The 21,083-nt window shown below is 41.9% G+C and overlaps 1 protein-coding gene across 3 annotated transcripts in view; it reads right to left on the bottom strand.

Moving 5' to 3' along the window:
* Nucleotides 1-21,083, bottom strand: part of PATJ (PATJ, crumbs cell polarity complex component) — a 419,471-nt gene that overhangs the window by 75,053 nt on the left and 323,335 nt on the right. For all 3 annotated transcript variants that reach the window (XM_025398758.1, XM_025398765.1, XM_025398774.1), the window contains exons 32-33: nt 9,497-9,614; nt 4,496-4,629 (exon numbers count right to left, since the gene is read on the bottom strand). In XM_025398758.1, the coding sequence (XP_025254543.1) occupies nt 4,496-4,629; nt 9,497-9,614 (252 nt within the window). The remainder of the gene's footprint in view (nt 1-4,495; nt 4,630-9,496; nt 9,615-21,083) is intronic.

The following is a 21,083-nucleotide window of genomic DNA, read 5'->3' as shown; positions in this document are numbered from 1 at the left end:
CTTTATTTGTTAAAGTGCTTTCCAACCCCTGCTGTTCAGCCTCACTGAAATGACAGACAGGCCTATATATTTCTCCTGAGTCTAACTTATGGCTTTTGATGAGGTACCTGAGGTTAGGAAATAAAAGCTGTGTCCCATTCCTCATTTTTAAGTGGTGCTTATTCTTCCAAGGACAATGGGATTTACAGTCTCAAAAGGCAGAACTATATATTACGAACCTCAAGAAGCTCTAGATTTTTTTTTTTTTTTTTTGGCTGCCTCATGGTGGCAGGGAAAGGAGAGTACAGTATTTAGCAAACAGCCTCACATCCAGGTTGCAGGAAGTGATGAAATTCAATGGAAACCCTCAAGCTATCAGCCAGCAGCACAAATGAATGCAATATTGAAGACCCAAGAGCAGCACCGACACATCTTGTTCAGGTATGCCAACCAACCCAGGTAAAACAAAGTCAGATTAACAGCAGCAAAAGCAAAACCACAACTCATTCAGCTAGGCTGGACGTACTGATCAAACTCTTCCGATTTACTACAGGAAATCTATTCCCATATAAAAAGCAATGTAAAGACTTATATTTACAAAAATAATCAGAAGGTTACTTTTCTGTTATGAGGGAATTCACTACAGAATTTAAACTGTAATTTCCCAGGATTATTGTTTTTAATATTCAGGAACACCTCCTCGGGAAAGTGTGGAAACAGGCCTTGGGAAGGAGCCATCACCCAATGTTCAGGGTCAACCAGTAGTTTCTGAATACTAGGGGCCTTGGTTTGACGAGATATATATATATATATATATATATATTCCACTGTTTATAAGATGTCTGATCCACACCATAGCTCAACAGGTCAGGAATATTAAGGTCATTTTGCATATGTGAAAACAGAGAGTTGGAGAAGGTATGTGCCATGGGCAGTTGCTCACTGTGTGCTAAGCATCCTATGAAGGTCATCTCTTTGATCATCCTAGTAAGTCTACAAGGTATTATTATCTCGGTAAATACAGTACAGAATAGACTGAGAGGTTAAGAAATCTGCCCCAGCTAGTAAATGGTAGAGAGGGAATATGACTGAGAGCTAAAAGAGAGGAATGGTCAGCATCACCAATGAGTTTGGCTGAGGACCGATCATGAACCCAGGGAAGACTTCATGGGGAGGAGTGGGTTAGAGGAGGCAGAGAAGCTTGATGGGAGCGGGAGGAGGGCAGAAGACAGCAAATTCAGGGAAGCAGGGCAAAATCTGAGATGCTGGAGTGCACATGTAGGTTTGGGGAACGATGGTCTGGCCTGGTCCTACGTTGATGGTATGTGAGAGCTTCTACATAAAGTGGGAGCTAGCTGGGTGGCTGGTGCTAGTCAAAGTGTTTCTGTGAACTGCTGAGAGACCAGATGACATAAAATTACAAAGAATTATTAAAAATACTAATAGAAGATACAGCACAGACCAAATTCCTGTATGTATGAAGCCACACAGCAGCTCCCGCTTGCAAAGGCAAGAGGAGAATTCAAGGACATTTCAAATTATCATGAACTCCAGAGAAAAATTTTACCAGTACTTTTATCAAGCTGAAGGAGACAAAATTCTTTCAGGTTCAGGTGAAGTGGTTCACTAGCAGGGTGGGGCTGAAAGCCAGGATTTTCTAGACTGGGCCCAAAGGTAGGAAAGGGAAGGACCATGACCAGCAAACATGTAAAAGGCATTAATAATCGGGACAGGAGGCAGAGAAATTCTAGGCAGACAGGGGCAGATCCCCGGCAAAACCCCACCTTTGAGCCTAGAAGCCTGAAACCCTTGGTCCAAAGTGATAACATCGATCCCTGTTTGTGTGCTCTCTCCTGATTGGTTCTTTCTGAATAATATCTTTTTACCAACCGAATGTTGCCTTTCCCAAAACTACCTACGGCCCGCCCGCCCCACATCCTGTGCCTACAAAGACCTCAGAGACTCACTTGGTAGACGAGAGAAGTGGCTTGACTGAGGAGAAGCAACTTCACTTTAGAGGGACGGCTGGGCTTTGGAGGAGAGACGGCTTAACTTTAGAGAACAGCCGGCTGGACTTCCGGGAAGACTCCGCCTGTGCCATCCCTTCTCCAGCTCGCCTCTCCACTGACAGCCACTTCCATTGCTACATAAAATTCCTCTTCTCTACTATCCTTCAAGTGTCTGTGCAACCTAATTCTTCTTGGACGCCGGACAAGAGCTTGGGACTCACCCAGTGTGGGTACCCAAAAAAGGCTGTCACACTGGCCCTTTGCCCTCGCTGGCGGGAAGCAGCTGCCCCATGCAACAGGCAAGGGGCCCACTGAACTGATAACGCACCGCTGTCCAGGTACGGTGGAGCTGAGCATTGTAACATACTCTCTGGGGCTTCAGGGGTCACAGGCACCCCCACCTGGTCTGGCCGAGGGGACCCCACAGAGCCTGCTCCTGCCAGCGCCCAAAGCAGTCAGCTGGATCCTGCACTCGCTCTCACATGCGCTCCCTCCCACAACAGGCTGAGTGCGGCGGTCCAAGTAAACCAAGTAACCCTGTTGCAAGTCTGATGAAGGGGTCAAGAGAAAACTCCTGCATCATCAAGACCCTAGTTTCAATCACCTATGCTGTTCTCGAGTTTCCTAGTTCTTTAGGGGACTAATGTTTATTACACAAAAGTAGAATAGGATCCCCCCACCCCCGATAGTACCACCACAAAAATGTTAGATTACTGCCCAATGTGGAAAAAAAATAGTTTTATAGACCCTGATATATTTGTATTATCTGGCATGTACAATTTATTGCTTACTAAATAAAATGGGCAAAAGAAATACCAAAATATTCGTTTAAAACATATTCATTAACAAGAGTGATTGTCTCTACGGAGAGGCCCTGGTGTTTTGGGAAGGATTGGTAGTGAAGCGCAGAGCTAGGGCAAAAAGGTAGGGGGGAGATTTATTTTTCACTTTTTTCCTTTTATGGCAACTTAACTTTGTGTAAGATATAGGTATTAAATACACACACACACACAATTTTCCTTTTGTGTCAATTTAACTTTGTATAATATGCAGGTATTACACACACACACAGACACACATGCATTGATTAATCACATCTTGAGTAAATCAAAACCAAGGAAAAGTTTTCATTTTAATCGCGCTACTGAGTAGAGATAAACAAAAGGTACTGAATAATGAAAAATCAATCATCCTGGCTAGGCATAGTGGCTCATGCCTCTCATTGCAGCATTCTGGGAAGCTAAGGTAGGAGGATCGCTTGAGCCAAGGAGTTCAAAACCAGCTTGGGCAGCATAGCAAGACCCCATCTCTATTTATTTAAAAAAATAAAATAAAATAAAAAATCAATAATGCCAGGAAACAGTAACATTCCAGACCAACTTCTAAAAAAAAAAAAAAATCATAAGTAGATATGAAAATGGTCAGTGTAAAATGAATCCTAAATTGCTGGGCTGGAATAATTCATGTATCTTTTTTTTTTTTTTTTTAAAACAGAGACAGGGCCTTGCTCTGTTGCTCAGGCTGGAGTATAGTGGCATGATCAGAGCTCACTGCAGCCTGAAACACCTGGGCTCAAGTGATCCTCCTTCCTCAGCCTCTTGAGTAGCTGGAAATACAGGTGTGTGCCACCACGCCTTGCTAATTAAAAAAAAAGTTACCTGTAGAGATGAGGCCTTGCCATGTTGCCCAGGCTGTCTCAAACTCCCTGCCTCAAGCTATCCATCTGCCTTCGTTACCATGCCGGCCTGATGTATACTTTTTATCTATCATTCCATTAAATGATGATGACAAGAATAACAATAGTTCCTACTTACTGAACATTTACTATGTGCGAGGCATCCCCTTAAATACAGGTGCATGCCACACCACTCAGCTAATTTTTGTGTGTGTTTGTGAGAGATGGAATCTTGCTCTGTTGCCCAGGCTGGAGTGCAGTAGCATGATCTCAGCTCACTGCAGCCTCCACTTCCTGGGTTCAAGTGATTTTCCTGCCTCAGACTCCAGAATGGCTGGGACTATAGGTGTGTGCCACCATGCCCGGCTAATTTTTGTATTTTTAGTAGAGACAGGGTTTCACCATGTTGGCCAAGCTGGTCTTGAACTCCTTACCTCAAGTAATCTGCCTGCCTCAGCCTCCCAAAGTGCTAGGATTACAGGCGTCAGCCACGGCACTCGGCCCACCCAGATAATTTTTGTACTTTTTGTAGAGATGGGGTTTCGCCATGTTGCCCAGGCTGGTCTCGAACACCTGGGTTTAAGTGATCCACTTGCCTTGGCCTCCCAAAGTGCTAGGATTACAAATGTGAGCCACTGCGCCCAGCACTGATGAAAATTAAACACTGAGAAAAACTTGAAAACTAGCTAGACTATGGATGCACATCTATTTATAATCACGTTTTCTCCTCATACTATGAAAAAGGCAAGTCTTGCAGAGTCATGGCGCAGGGTCAAAATTAACCTCAACAACTAGTTCTATGACTGGATACATTTTACTTCTAGAAACTTACCAACGGTGTGTCTTTTCCTCCCACAATGCTGAGACCAAGCCCTGAACGTCCCTTGGATATTTCTATAATCATTTCCTGTCCAGGGACAATGGGGCACGTTGCGGGATCCACTGACAGCGGAGCCTGGAAACCACCTGGAAAAGAATTGAACACAGCATGACCGGCAAGTAAGAGTTGCAGCTCAGCCTGCACGTTCCATCACGTGGGGAGTGTGGGGCTTGCACGTGACAAACACCACGAAGCAAAAAGCTGGGTCATTCCTGCCTATTCAGCCAGGGGTGACACTGTTGAGATTAAAATGATAACTCCCACCCCTCAACCCATCAATTTTACTTGAAAGTTTTAAATCTTATTTTGTTCATTTATATTTTTGAGACAGAGTCTTACTGTGTCGCCCAGGCTGGAATGCAGTGGTGCGATCTCAGCTCACTGCAACCTCCACCTCCTGGGTTCAAGCGATTCTCCTGCCTCAGCCTCCCAAGTAGCTGGGATTACAGGCACATGCCCCCATGCCTGGCTAATTTTTGTATTTTTAGTAGAGACGAGGTTTCGCCATGTTGGCCAGGCTCGTCTCGAACTCCTGGCCTCAGGTGATCCGCCTGCCTTGGCCTCCCAAAGTGCTAGGACTATAGGTGTGAGCCACTGCGCCTGGCTAAAAGTTTTAAAATCTAAAAATACATCATGAAAATCTGTATAGAAAAATTACAATGATTAAATGATTAGGTTCATGAAGGCCTATGTTACAATGAGAATAAAGGCTGGTATAACAGGAGATTCTGAGCTATAGAATACTAATTAAGAAACAGTGCCTAAATACTTTCAATTAGAGCATATCAGATGAATTAAATTATTAAGATGTATAAAGGATATAATCGATAAAGTATGAAATATCTGAAAATAACAATTATCTAAAATTTATCCCCAAATATATTACATAGTAAGGCAAAATGTATTATAAACACAGGACTCAAAAATTACTTGTGGGGTTCATAGAGGAAAAGTTTATTTAAAAGTTATTGCTTTTTTACAAAGTTTTATTTTTAAAAACAATTGTTTTCAGTTGGGTTTTCCCAAAGAGTGAGGGAAAAAATGTTTATAGGCTAAGAAAAAAATGTTTAATAACACCTGTTTATCCAGCATAAAATCTACTTACATGCATTTTCCAGATAACTGAACGTAACCTATTAAAAACTCAAAACATTCGGCCGGGCGTGGTGGCTCACGCCTGTAATTAAAGCACTTTGGGAGGCCAAGGTGGGAGGATCACTTGAGGTCAGGAGTTCGAGCACAGCCTGGTCAACATAGTAAAACCTCGTCTCTACTAAAAATACAAAAAATAGCTGGGCGTGGTGGCTCATGCCTGTAATCCCAGCTACTCAGGAGACTGAGGCAGGAGAATCGCTTGAGCCCAGAAGGCAGAGGTTGCAGTGAGCTGAGACAGTGCCATTGCCCTCTAGCCTGGCCAAGAAGAGTGAAACTCCGTCTCAAAACGACAACAACAACAACAAAACCTCAAAACATTCAAAATGTTGAATAATTTCAAGAGATGCTCATACAAATAATAATCTCCAGAGAATGTCATATTTTCTGATCACTAAGTTTGATCACCATGAATATTGTTTCCTACATTATGATACCATTCAGGCAAGGGCTGATGAGAGAGGGCCCCATCTGCTGGTCAGCTGCAGCTAATGCACAGAGCTGAGGTGAGATCCCAATGCTCATCAAACCTATGTAAAAGCAGGGGTCAGCGGACTACAGCCCACGGATCAAGAATGGCTTTTACACTTTCAAAAGCTTGAAAAAAGATCAAAAGCAAAATAATGTCTCAAGGCATGTGAAAATGATATGAGTCTAAATCTCAGTGTCTGTAAATAAAGTCGTATTGGAACACAAACCCACGAATTCATTTATGCCTAGCCTATGGCTGTTAGCATACTACAATGGCAGGGGTGAGTAACTGCAACAGAGGTTGTGTGGTCCATAAGCCTAAAATATTTACTATCTACTTCTTTATAGAAAAAGCTTGTCAATCACTGGTATAAAAGAAAAACAGGCTGCAGGTGAGCCTGTGGGGGTTCTGCTCTAACTAAGTGATAATCATGGTCTTTGGGATGAAAAGGTTTTGGAGTGGCAGAGAGCCACAGTTGAGTTCCTAAGCAGGAAGTTAACAGGAGGGTGAAAGTGGAGCTCACTTCTCATCAGAAAAACGTTATTTTTCTATTAAAGAGGCTGTTAGAGGAACTAAACGAACAGTGTGTGTGAGGTGCCCAGCCCACAGTCTGGCACATTGTGGTTATTCATATATCTGCTGTTCCTGTCCATATGGGATTGATTAATCTAAAGGCCTCCTGGTTAGGAGCAAGAAATTCAGTGACACAACCATAAAAAGTGCCATATTTAGAAGTAGCCTGTGGCCAGCCTATGTGGCTAGCACACTACAATTGCAGGGGTGAGAAACTACAACAGAGGCTGTGTGGACCACATCCTAAAATATTTACTATCGACTTCTTTACAGAAAAAGCTTGCCAATAAAACAAAAAGAAACACGCTCTAGGTAAGATAGAGGCAAGGCAGAATATTAAATTGTAAACCAAATTTGTCTCTAAATCTTTTTGCAGCATATATATTTTATACTACATTTCCCATTAATTTACAATAAAAACGACATATGATAGTGGCACACTTTCATGGGTGCTTTAAAAAGTTTATATGGCTTTTAGGCCAGGTGTGGTGGCTCACGCCTGTAATCCCAGCACTTTGGGAGGCTGAGGTGGGCGGATCACCTGAGGTCAGGAGTTCGATATCAGCTTGACCAACATGGTGAAACCCCGTCTCTACTAAAAATACAAAATTAGCCAGGCATGGTGGCTCACGCCTGTAATCTCAACTACTAGGAAGGCTGAGGCAGGAGAACCACTTGAACCCGGGAGGTGGAGGTTGCAGTGAGCCGAGATCACACCACTGCATTCCAGCCCGGGCAACAAGAGCAAAACTCCGTCTCAAATAAATAAATAGATAAATAAATAAAAAGCTTATACTGCTTTTGTAAATGACTAGCATAGTCTCCTCAGCGAGAAGAGAGAAAAAACACCTGGTGAGACATCCTGGAGATGGAATTTCTTTTCCCTCCTCCACGTCTGCCTCACCCCAGCCAGTCCTGAGTCAGTCTTTTTATTTACTTCTCTCATGGAATCCAGCCCCAAACCCGGCTCATACCAAGTCCTCAATAAATGCGTGGTAAGTAGATGAGTAAATGAATAAAATTTCTACAGATTCAACTGTAGGATGATGAACTTCATGTATTTATTTATTTATTTAACCATGAGAATGAAAACCAGGAAGGATGCTGAATTTCTGTCATCTGAGTATAAATATGTGATATATATTACCAAAACTCAGCTCGTCTACCTCCATGGTCAGCATGCATTGTTGGTAACGTGCCATGTATACATATTTAGGGCATTATAGGCCAGACTGTCTCTGTTGCGACCACTTAATGCCATCATTATAGTGTGAAAAAAGCCACTGACAATACAGAAATAAATGAGTGAGTGTCTATAAACCTGTATTTGTAGAAATTGAAATACGAATTTCATAGAATTTTTAATAAAATGTTCTTTGGTGTTTTTTCAACCTTTAACAAGTGAAAACCTTTTTTAGCTTGTAGACCATACACAGCTAGCTGGCAGGCCAGATTTGACCCATGCGCCATAGTTTTCTGACCACATGTATCAAGTGTTTTAGTACAACCACAGTGCTTTAAAATGGTACCTGCCGGATGAACTTTATGAAATTAATATTTATGAAAAATATATAAAAGACAAATACCACAAAGATTTCAGGACTGCTAAATTAATGTAGGGTTATGCTTTGCCATTGGTGAGTACTGTCTTTTAAAGAGTTTTTTACTGATGTATACTGCACAAAAGCAAAGTAGGGCTGGCACAGTGGCTCACGTCTGTAATCTCAGCACTTTGGGAGCCTGAGGCAGGCAGATTACTTGAGGACAAGAGTTTGAGACCAGCCTGGCCAATATGGTGAAACCCTGTCTCTACTAAAAATACAAAAATTAGCCGGGCATGGTGGTGGGCACCTGTAATCTTAGCTACTCAGGAGGCTGAGGCAGGAGAATCACTTGAACCCGGGAGGCAGAGGTTGCAGTGAGCTGAGATCACCCTCCTGCACCCCAGCCTGGGTGACAGAGTGAGACTCTGTCTCAAAAAAAAAAAAAAAAAAAAAAGCAAAGTAGAAATACCTATTATTCATTATAAAGTTCTATTTTCAACCCCCAGTCAACATAATTCAAGCCAGGAATTTAAAGAGAGAATGTGAATACCAATTTGGTTAAGCACTGAAAATCAACATTCTTCAAACAGGTTATAGCAACATTTGCAGGACTAAAAATTGGGTTTGATAGGATTTTTAAAGAGATATTACTCAAGACCAAAATATGATCTTTTGTAGAGATCAGAGAAGAATAATACAGAAGCCTCAGAGTCAAATAACATTTACCAAGGTCCTTTTCTTTTCTTTTTTTTGAGACAGAGTCTCACTCTGTCACTCCAGGCTGGAGTGCAGGGGTGCGATCTCAGTTTACTGCAACTTGTGCCTCCTGGGTTCAAGCGATTCTCCTGCCTCAGCTTCCTGAGTAGCTGGGATTACAGGCATGCGCCACCATGCCCGGCTAATTTTTCGTATTTTTAGTGGAGACAGGGTTTCACCATGTTGACCAGGCTGGTCTTGAACTCCTGACCTACTGAGGTCCTTTTCTGTTCTCGCGCTTTTATATTCAAAAAGCAATAGGCAATGGCGACGGCAGAGAGGAGGAAAATGGTGTAGGAAATGAAGTGGCCTATCCCAGCCCCAAAGCTAAGGAAGCGGAGGAAGCATCCAAAGTCAGGCTTTCGCCTCCTGGTCCAGTTCTCTTTTTAGGACATTATGATCCCTTGCCTTCTCTAAGGCTTAACGAGCCAGATCTGCTCAGGGAAAGAATCATACCATAGCCTATGAAGTCTGCGTCTGTTGAATGGTACGATGAATCTGGTGCTAACGGTATCTCTTGTGAACTGAAGGAGACTTTTGTTGGATATTTTTGCTGTTTCATCTGGCTGACAGCCTACAAAAGAAAGGAAAATTAGATGAATATCAAAAAAGAGAAAGGTAACAAGAAAATACCTTCAAACTGGTGTATTGTTGCCAAAACAATGGTGCACTCCAATGATGTTTTCTGAGAATATAAGGTTGGAGGGTGGCAAGAAGTTAGGATAATTTATGCTCATTCCTCATGCTTCCCTATTTAACTTTACAACTAAAATGCTTTGATGAAGGGCAGATCAAGGAAGGGAGGAAAGATAAAAGCTGAAGATACTCTGTCAGTGTGATCTGCACATGAAGCTGGGGGTGGGAGGCAAAACAAAAATTATTTTGCAATTTCTACTCATTCTGATGAAATCCGCAAGAAGCCCCTTTATCTACGGACTTTGAAGTGACTTATCTGTCTTGTGTACATTGAAAAACAATCTACGCTGGGGATGTTTAGAGCATCAACATTCTCCATTTCTTCTCGACACACTAGAGTCAAAGGTGCATTTGGTAGGTTAATTAAGCAAAATGAGGGGCAAAGAAAACCAACATCTCCTGAAAGCCTACTAAATGCCAGTTACATCAGTGACATTTAATTCACATAAAGGAACTGTGCTTTATTCCCCTATGATACCCAGTGCCTGGACATAGTAGGGACTCAATAAAGTGCTTGATGAATGAATGAACAAGTGAATGAGTGAAGAAAGAAAAGCAAAACTGAAGACATGAGAAACTCAGGGTAGAAAGTGAACTTGTAATTCAGTGAAGGTATGGGGCCTTTACTCTGTGAGTTTGGGAAAAATTAACTTGTAATTCTGGATTTTTGCTGACAGTACCTCCAATGAATATTAATATTAAAAATCTAAGAGGCCAGGCATGGTGGCTCATGCCTGTAAACCCAGCACTTTGGGAGGCTGAGGCGGGCGGATCACCTGACGTCAGGAGTTCGAGACCAGCCTGGCTAACATGGTGAAACCCCATCTCTACTAAAAAAAATACAAAAATTAGCCAGGCATGGTGGCACATGCCTGTAATTCCAGCTACTCTGGAGGCTGAGGCAGGAGAATTGCTTGAACCCAGGAGGCAGAGGTTACAGTGAGCCGAGACCGTGCCGTTGCACTCCAGCCTGGGCAACAAGAATGAAACTCCATCTCCAAAAATACATACATACATACATACATTCATAAACTAAGAAAAACCAAAAGGACTCCTTGCTTATTTAACAGGCAGTTAAGAAATATAGGTAGTAACCTGACCTGCCTTCTGGATCTGCAGTTGGCTAGGGAACCATTCCCCAGCTGGAAGAGTCCGGTAGTCAGGCTGCCCCTGGAGTCTAGAAATAGGACCCAGGTAACTGCTCCAGAACTGTAACTGTAACTGTAACACCTCAAGATTCTGTCAGTGGAAAGCCCTGCCTCAATATAGGGCATTGTGCAGTGTGCAGTAACAACAAAACAATACCATCCATTGTGCATATGCACTGGGCTTTCTAGTTTCCAAAACACTTTCACATCCATAAATTGATTCAATCACATGAACAACCCTGACAGTTAAATATTACTTTTTTTCTTTTTGCAGAAAACCAAGCATAAATGTCAAGTGACATATTTGAAGTCACGCGGCTAATTAGAGAACGAGGTAGAACTGAAAGTCAATAGTTGAAGAATGCTACAAGCTTAAAGTATCAAACAGCTGATAGGCAATGATTCTATGGATGTTCTTTTGTTTTCTCCTGCAGCTTTTCTATCACTATCTTTTCTTTTTTTTTGGACAGGGTCTCACTCTGGCACCCAGGCTGGAACAGTTGTGTGATCTCGGCTCACTGAAGCCTTGATCTTCCTGGGCTCAGGTGATTCTCCTACCTCAGCCTCCTGAGTACCTGGGATTACAGGTGCACACTACCACACCTGGCTAATTTTTTTGTAGTTTTTAGTAAAGATGGGGTTTTGCTATGTTGCTCAGGCTGGTCTCAAACTCCTAGACTCAAGCAATCCACCCACCTCAGCCTCTCAGAGTGCTGGGATTACAGGCATAAGCCACAGTGCCCAACCACTATCACCATCATTTAATACTGACTAAAAAAAGACTTATTCAATTGCACATTTATCAGTGATTTTAAAAGGAAGGAAGTGGAAAAGGACAAATAAGGGGTTACTATAAGAAAACAGAACAGTAAGAGGACTTAGATATCCAATTATTCTAAGGACCACATTTACTAGCCTCATTGAGGGCAGTGTGCCAATAGGCTAAGTCCTGGTCAATGGGATGTAAACAGAAGTGAATGTACAATTTTTAGGTCATTCTCCTAAGGAGAAAGATCCTGCCTTCCCCTTCCCACTGCTTGGAATGCAGATGTGTTGGAAATAACTGAAGCAGCCCTCTTAAACCAAAGAATGGGTGCCACCATTTGAGGATGGTAGAGTAATCAAATAAGAATAGTATAGTAATCAGATAAGAGGTGCTTGGGTCTGTGACACTTTGGAGACACCATATCATCCCCCAACTGACCACACACAGATTCTTATGCTGAAGAGAACTTCTTGCAGTAATTGAGCCTGTATCTTAACTCACACAGTACTTACATCCAACTTACGTTTTGTATCACCTCGAGAAAGAACATGGATTCCCAACAAAGCTGGGTGCAAGCTGCGGAGTTCTTTTATGAAAAATCATGCGACTTTAAAAACAGGAAAGCACTAGAGAGAGCAGTCTAGATTACCAAATTATGACTTTTCCATTGCACAAGATGATTGTTGCTTTTCTTTATATCCCAGTTTCATGTAGCATCTGGTGCATAATAGGTCCCTGATAGATATTCGTGGAATTGAATTCAATTTAACAATAAGGAAGCAGTCCATAGAATCCGAGTGAAATGTCCAAACATATATACATAGAGGCAGGCCTCCAGTTGTTGGTATGTGTGGTGATGGATAAAGGAGTGTTCCCATGACTCATTCATTGGCACAAAACCAAACTACTATGTAAGAAAGATCAGAAAGAATGGATTTGCTGTTGTATGTTACCATATTATAAGAACTGAGATGGACTTTATAGGTCATCCAACCTAACTAAACCTGTGGTTTTTAACTCTGTTTCATAATATGAACACCTACGGAGCTTTTAAAAATTACAGATGCTAGGATCCCCATCACAGACAAAATAAATTAGCATCTGGGGGTGTGGAGCCCAGGCAAGTTTTTTTTTTTTTTTTTTTTTTTTTTATTGAGACTTACTGCTTAAGACTTAATCTTTTAAGAAACGCTGGCTTAATCCATGGTTTAACTTTAAACGATAAGTCTCAATTGAAAAAACAAAAACAAAAATAAAACAACTTGCCTGGGATCCACATCCCTAGATGCCAGTTTATTTGGTCTGGGATGAGGGTCTTAGCATTTGTGACTTTTTAAAAGCTCCCTAGGTGTTTCTATTATAAAACAGGGTTAAGAACCACTGGTTTAGTTGTAAAACACCCTTGTAGTTGTATCAAAATTGTACTTGTCAGTGTTTTTCTAGAGAAAGGATTTACATTTCATCAGGGCCGCATGATAGGAAAATAAAAATCACGACTCAAAAGAAGGTATATGTTGCTAAGTTTGCTATCACTAATTAGCTGTGTGACCACAGACAAGTCACTTGACTGCCCCATCTATAAACGGGTGATACATCTATATATTGCAAGGTTGTTGTAAAGATTAAAGGTAAATAAATAAACCCATCACTGTGCCACAAATAATTTAGGCTTAATTAATAACAGCTATTAATGCTTTTATGTCCTTTTAGAACATATCAATACATGATCGGCCAGCTTCTGATTGAAAACCTTCAGGGATGGAAAATTCCTTTCCTGAAGAAGCTCATTCCATTTTGGAGCAGCTCAGAGGGTGGGAAGGTTCTGTATAATGAGCTGCCAGCCTGATGGCACAGGATGCCCACTGACCTCTGGGCCATTTCTCTTTGGAAGCCACAGAAAGGGCTTAAAATCACTTTCCAAAAGGAGAATAATTTAGAAGTTTAGGTGCTCATTGTTCTGCAAGAAGAAGAATGTAAGATGTTATTTAGGATTCGCCCTAGCTCTAAAATTCTATGGTTGTAATATTTTAGAGGTGTTTGTTATATGCTTGAGGTAGGTGGGAGTATATAAAGTTTTGTTTGTTTGTTTGTTTGTTTGTTTTTGAGATGGAGTCTCGCTCTGTCACCCAGGCTGGAGTGCAGTGCTGTGATCTCAGCTCACTGCAACCTCCGCCTCCTGGGTTCAAGTGATTCTCCTGCCTCAGCCTCCTGAGTAGCTGGGATTACAGGCGGCCACTACCACGCCTGGCTAATTTTGGTATTTTTAGTAGAGATGAGGTTTTGCCATGTTGGCCAGGCTGGTCTTGAACTCCTGACCTCAGGTGATCCACCTTCCTCAGCCTCCCAAAGTGCTGGGATTACAGGCATGAGCCACTGTGCCTGGCCGGGAGCATACAAAGTATTAACACCTTAATGGTATTTGCAAATACATTCAAGCAAAATCTGCTTTTAAATTAAAAAAATTATAATTGGCCAGATGCAGCACCTCACACCTATAATCCCAACATTTTGGGAGGCTGAGGTGTGAGGACTGCTTGAGCCCAGGAGTTTGAGGGTACAGTGAGCTATGATTGCACTACTGTACTCCAGCCTGGGTGACAGAGTAAGACTCTGTCTCTTAAAAAAAAAAAATTGCTTACAGGTTTTCAGTTGAACTGAATTTGGTTATTTTTAAGGTTCATTCTGCATCTATTTTTTTTTTTACTTTGGGTTTTTAGCATATAATTTAAAAGAATTTTCAAAGGCATTTTCTTTGGCAATGTTTGAAATATGTATTTCCTGTAAGCTCTAGTAATCTAGTTTCTTAAATATAAAAATAGCTAACATAGTAACAATGTATACTTTTAGACACATAAAAGCATAGATTAGTACATAGATATGAAAATCTGGACTTAAAAAAAGCAAGGAGAAAGCTCAACAGTAACAAAAGTATAAAAATTTGATAAAAGTTTATAGTTCTTTAAGAGAAGTTAAATTCAAATGTAAGGAACACTAAAGTTATTTTATAGAAATTCTTCCATTTGTAATTTTTATTTCTAACATTGTGTAAGACATGGTGCTCTCAGAATTTTTTTTGGAGATGGAGTCTCATTATGTCGCTTAGGCTGGTCTGGAATTCCTGGGCTCAAGCAATCCTTCTGCCTCAGCTACCTGAGTAGCTGGGACTACAGGTATGTACTACTGTACCTGGTTAGATAGAATTTATTTAAGTGCAAGGGTGTTTTCAGGGATACCACTTATTTATTTATTTAAAGACAGCATCTTGCTCTGTCACCCAGGCTGGAGTGCAGTGGCGCAATCTTGGCTCACTGCAACCTCTGCCTCCCAGGTCCAAGTGACTCTGATGCCTCAGCTTCCTGAGTAGCTGGGACTACACGCATGCACCACATTTGGCTAATTTTTGTATTTTTGGAAGAGATGTTTGTATTTTTAGCAGACGTGCTATGTTGGCCAGTCTGGTCTGGAACTCCTGACCTCAAGCAATCTGCCTGCCTTGGCCTCCCAAAGTGCTGGGATTACAAGCATGAGCCACCATGCCCAGCCAGGGATGCCCTTTTAAACATCTGCTTATGGGGTTGGGACAGAGAGGTGAACACAGGATATTTGCATACAACTTACACAGAATCAATGATACAGTTGTGGCTTGATTTCAGGTTGCATGACACTCCACAACCTCCTGTCAAGTAATAAAAGATCTGATCTCATTGCAATCACCTCCTTTTCTTTTGGAACCCAGTCTATAACACATGCTACTCCAGTAGAGCAAAACCTGAAGTACAAGTTGTGTACATTGTGAGGTGGGTATTCCAGTGCCTTCTGCTGATCTGCTACCATGCCCTGGCCAATCACCTGGGACATGTCTTCCTGAAATGTAAAAGACACAACCAATTAGCAGCACTGGAAGGCCCAACTGCACTTTCCAATTTCAGCAGTCAGTACATTTAACTGGGCTTCAGTGTACTATAAAAATGACCGAAACACTGGGCAAAAAAGTTTCATTCACCCACTGGACTGACTTAGAAATGAATGCAGCCTTGTCATTTCCAAATGTTTTTTTCAGCCCTTTCAGATCTGTGAGGCCTTAGACCTACCAGATTTCTTTTCTTTCTCTCTTTCTTTCCTTCCTTTTTTTTTTTTTTTTTTTTTTTTTTAATAAAGACAGGGTCTTTTTATGTTGCTGCTGGAGCACAGTGGGCTCTTCACAGGCATGATCTCACTACTCATCAGCACGGGTTTTGACCTGCCCTTTTTAGCATCTTGGTGGTCCCTCCTCCCAGGAGGTCACCATATCGATGCCGAACTTAGTGTGGACACCCAATTGGCAGAGCTTGTTATAGCCGCAAACTTCTGGATTCAAGTGATCCTCCTGTCTCAGCCTCCTGGGTAGCTGGGACTACAGGAGCAACACCACACTCGGCCAGATATCGTTTGATGGTCATTCTAGCCAGAGTTTTTTCTTTTTCTGTCACACTAATATCCCTATAAACCTATCTGTTCAGGGCTCAAATCCTGAATTAGAGTTTTTTCCCCTTAAGACATTCAATTAGAATTAAAACAAACAAACAAAAAAAAGCACACAAAAAAACCACGGTTACAGAAAATACTATGGGATAAAGGTAAGTCAGCTCTAAACTCCATGGAGGAGTGCAGAATCCAGACCTGAGAGAATCCAAACTGCCTAAACATGTGGAAAGCTGAAGCAGAGCGAAAGGGCAGTGTATTAACTGAAATAAATAATAACACCAATAAATTGACCAGAATGTTCATGTCTGCCTCCCATCATATCCTATCTTTTTTTTAGTAGGCACATTTTCAGGGGAAATTATCATATGATGGTTCACTTTAAGGCATGAACTCCTGCAACTGGGCTTGGACAAAGCAGGGAACAGGAGAGACTGGTTTGGACAGGAGAAAGCATGGGTTTACTCTGTCTTCTCGGTAACATCTGAGCGACACCAGGTTGGTGAGGTGTAGCACACAGACAGCAGGTAGGTAAGCTGATCTGGAAGATAGGGATAACTTGTATAATGAATGGAATGCTAGGAGTTTGTGATCCTAACTCTTCAACTTAAGAGTTCTGCAAACCTGGCCGGGCGCGGTGGCTCATGCCTGTAGTCTCAGCACTTTGGGAGGCCAAGGGGGGCGGATCACCTGAGGTCAGGAGTTTGAGACCAGTCTGGCCAATATAGTAAAACCCTGTCTGTACTCAAAATACAAAACTTAGCTGGGTGTCTGTAATCCCAGCTACTCGGAAGTCTGAGACAAGAGAATCACTTGACCTGGGGAGGTGGAGGTTGCAGTGAGCTGAGATTGTGCCACTGCACTCCAGACTGGGTGACAGAGCAAGATTCTGTCTCAAACAAACAAACAAACAAACAAACAAAAAAAAGTGTTCTACAAACCTGAACAGGTTATTTGCCCTCTTCAAGCCTTGATTTCCCCATCCGTAAAATGGAAAAAAATGAAAGTAGCTATACTTTCAGGATGCTGAAAAGATTAAATGGAGTAATGCATGAGCGCCCTTAGCATCACACCTGGCAATTAATAATATTTACTAAAGATGCTAATGATGATAGTAAATGGAATTGGGCTATGGTTGCCCCATGTTCCTAAATGCATTATAGGGGACTAGTGCAGGGCCCAGAACAAGCACCCAGAACCACAGTGCTAAGAGTCTTAGAAGTGACCTAGAAAGCACACTTTTCTCCTGTAGGAGATGCTGGAGGCAACCTTTAGAGTAAATAGGACTAACTTACCTTTGTATCTCGCAGTATTTTCTATAACTGATTTTTGTTTGTTTTTTTTTGCCTTTAATTGAATTTGACATCCCCTGCCTCAGGTTTCTTTCCTAGGCATGTTCACACAGCCTTTCTTCACCAGGCTCCCATTAGATGTATAACAATACAATAAATAATGATCAAGTTATGCCTAGCTATTCATTATTATTAGATTCGGTTACAATCTCATCCTATGTCCTTAATTCCCCATTGGTTTACAACCTGAAAGATTTAACCCCAGTAAGCACTATCCTGACACTGGAGCCTAGGTCCCCTGGATGACCATGCCTACACTTAGCTGCCTACTTTCTAACTGATTTTTTTGGGGCCAGACTTATCTCACTCATTCAGATTTTCTTTAATTTTCCCCTTCTAGGAGATAGATCCTAGGACTGCTCCCCCTGCCCTTTATAAACTTTGCTCCTAAACAGATGATATGATATAAAATGAACTAAAAAATCACCTCATCTTGTAATTCTTCCCTTAGCCCCTGGGTGGTGCCCCTTCCACAACATGAACCAATTAATTTTATCACTTATTTGCAAGATTATATTGTATTTTTTTATGTATGTGTCTCCCATATCTTGATAAGATGGACTTTGTCTTATTTCTTTCTTCAACTTATGGCAGAATAGAATACAGGCTTTATAAAGTGTTAGTGCTGAATGAATCAAAGTTCGGGAACTTAAATCTTAAATGCACCTGGGTGGATTTGAGAGCCTGCCATGAAAGGAAGGTCACACAGTGAAGGGGACTCTGTGGCCCTTACTTTAAAGGATTACACTTGAAAAGAGAGAAAAAAAGACGTGGAAAGGTCAATAAGGCTCATGGGAATTTTTAGAGGAAAAACTCTAACCTGCCTCGTAAATGGAAACTATTGGTGTTATTCCTACCAATGTGTATCAAATGGCCTTAGGAGGAGCAAAAGTAAGTGCCTCTGTTTGAAAATGATATTGCAGATCTGCAATTTGACCTTGGTTTCAACCCCAATTAACCAGCAGTGGGACAAAGGACCTAACTTCCCTAACTACAGGTTTAAAAATCCAATTTGCGTATCACATAGAGGAAGTACTAATTTGGTTTTATTCTTCCTTATCATTTGCACTTTTTAGTAAAAGGAAATGGCAGTGGAATAACAGCCAGAAAATCTGGGTTCAGACTGGTTCTGCTACTTACTAGCAGTAACAGTGTTTGGAAAGCTTCATTTCTGGCAACATTAAAAATGCAGTAACAGCTATGTGAATAAGGGGCTGTGAGCAAAGTTGAATTCAATACATGCTTACTGAGCACCTACTACATGCCAGCAGATAGAAAAAGAAAAACAGAGGAGCCCTTGCCCTGAGCACATTTACAGATCTAGTGAGACAGACGTTAAAGAAATAATCATAGAAATGATGAATACAACTGAATGGCAGATGCATGAAGGTGTGCGGTGGGGAGCAGGAGCCTGAAGTGTCAGTTTCCTTCCTTTTCTCTTGTCCTTAAAAATGTAGAAGGAGGAAATGAGGAAATTGGATTTCTGAAAAGCATCTGGTCTAACACACTGTCCCATTTCTTATATTGATTACCCTTAAACATCCCAGCCAAGGGACGGAGCTGGTACATGATGATGACGAAAATTATGAAATCTAAAATCTCCTGAGTACGGCTGTGCCTGTTACTGAGCTAGGCATATTACACATTTGTTGTGTGCACAACAGACCTGTGTATTAGGGACAATTATTGCTCTTATTTAGAGCTGAGGTAACTGGGGCACAGAGAGGCTAAATTTTTATTTGCCAAGCCAGAACTGAACCCAGACGCATCTTGCTGCAGAGCCCTTGCTCTTAACTGAGGAGTGAACCTCCAGGGAAAGGGAAAGTACTGTTTACCTCCTCCCAGCAACACACGCAAGATTCTTAGCCAGCAATGACATAGTGATTCCATTTTTAGATTCAATATCAGGTCAGAACAAGTCATGCCTGCTTATTTTAAACTTGGATTGGGAAAAAAATCATGGCACTAGCCACGGCAGTGACCTTGGGTCACTTTCCTTCATGTTTTGTGTTTAAACACGAGTTTGTAATTTGCTAATTGCCCAATTATTACACCAAAGGAGCTCTTAATACCTTCAAAACTGAGGTTTGGGGACATTCTAATGTGTTTCCTTTGCAAGGGACCTCTCCATAAGAAGACTGAAGAAGGGTTGTAGGAAGGTCATCTCATTTCATGAAAGAAACTGATATGACACATTCTGTCAGCATGATGCTATAATCTTCAGCACAGCACTATGAGCTCTGAAAGAAAAGGCTCTGTGGGCCAGGAAAATTACTGTGATCAAGTGAAGGAGCTTCTGAAGGGTGGACATAAAAGGCAATACCGGCAATACCCGCGTATAACAGATGGGTGAGATGTCCAGCTGACAGTCCCCAAAGCTGGTTGATCTCTGTCCCAAAGCTGGACAATCAAAATGCCCTGTCTCTCTGGCCACAGTAACTGGTCCAAGGGTGGACACTTGAACCACACAAGAACATTCTACGGATTTTCCAAAGTAGAACCAACGGAAGAGTCAGCTCTTTTCTGGCAGAGAAGCTTAGGAGCTTCGGGCAGCCATACACACACCAGGCTGAAGAAACACATCTGCAGGAGAAGAGTCAGATAAACAGAGAGAACCCTGGCAGCAGCAGGTCTCTGGTTCCAACCGCCTCTGAGGCTAAGTGTCAACCACATGCTGCCTGCAAGTATATGAAAAACAAACAAACAAACCTCTAGCCCTTGAGTAAATTTCTCCTTTTGTCTAAGTAATGTCAAATTGAGATTCTGTCACTTGCAACCAAGAGACTCCTAATTGAAACAGGGTGGAGCCCATCTCTCCCAGAAAATATCCACCAGGATAACAAACTCAGATGCATCCAGGAATCAGGCTGCAAGGGAGCCAACTGAAGATGAATGACGCAAACTGAGTATAAGACAACAAATTAGGCCAGGCGCGGTGGCTCATGCCTGTAATCCCAGAACTTTGGGAGGCTGAGGTGGGTGGATCACTTGAGTTCAGGAGACCAGCCTAGGGAACATGGTGAAACCCCATCTCTACAAAAAATACAAAAATTAGCCAGGCATGGTGGTGCACATCTGTGGTCCCAGCTACTCAGGAGGCTGAGATGGGAGGATCGCTTGAGCCTGGGAGGCAGAAGTTGCAGTGAGCTGAGATTGTGCCACTGCACACCAGCCGGGGTTATAGAGTGATACCCCATCTCAAAACAAACAGAGATGGTGGTTTAGCCTAAAAGCATTCAAATTCAACAATTCTCAAAACATGCCCATCAGACAAACAACAAACAAACACAAATGTTTACTACTACTTTTGGTCCTTGGGCTTCCACTTTGTAGCTGAAGCTGCCTTTGCAAAATTATGACAGTAAGAGAAATGTGACATAGTTTACTCAATCTAGCTTCTTGACCGCCTCACCGTCCTTGATCATTCCTGCATGTAGGCCATGGTAACTCTGGAAGGAATTTAGTGGATAGTTTAACTTGAAAGCAAAGATGATAATAGTCCCCACCTAAAACTAACCCCTTCCTTGCTTAGGGATCAAAAGCTCCCTTTGTAAGAGTAATAAAAAGCCACAAAAATAGGAATATGGGTGCTGGGCATGGTGGCTCACATCAATTCCAGC

Source organism: Theropithecus gelada, chromosome 1 (genome assembly GCF_003255815.1).
Source record: "Theropithecus gelada isolate Dixy chromosome 1, Tgel_1.0, whole genome shotgun sequence".
NCBI classification, from domain to species: Eukaryota; Metazoa; Chordata; class Mammalia; order Primates; family Cercopithecidae; genus Theropithecus; species Theropithecus gelada.
Note: the sequence above shows the minus strand (reverse complement) of the source record. Positions and strands in the feature narration are given on the sequence as shown.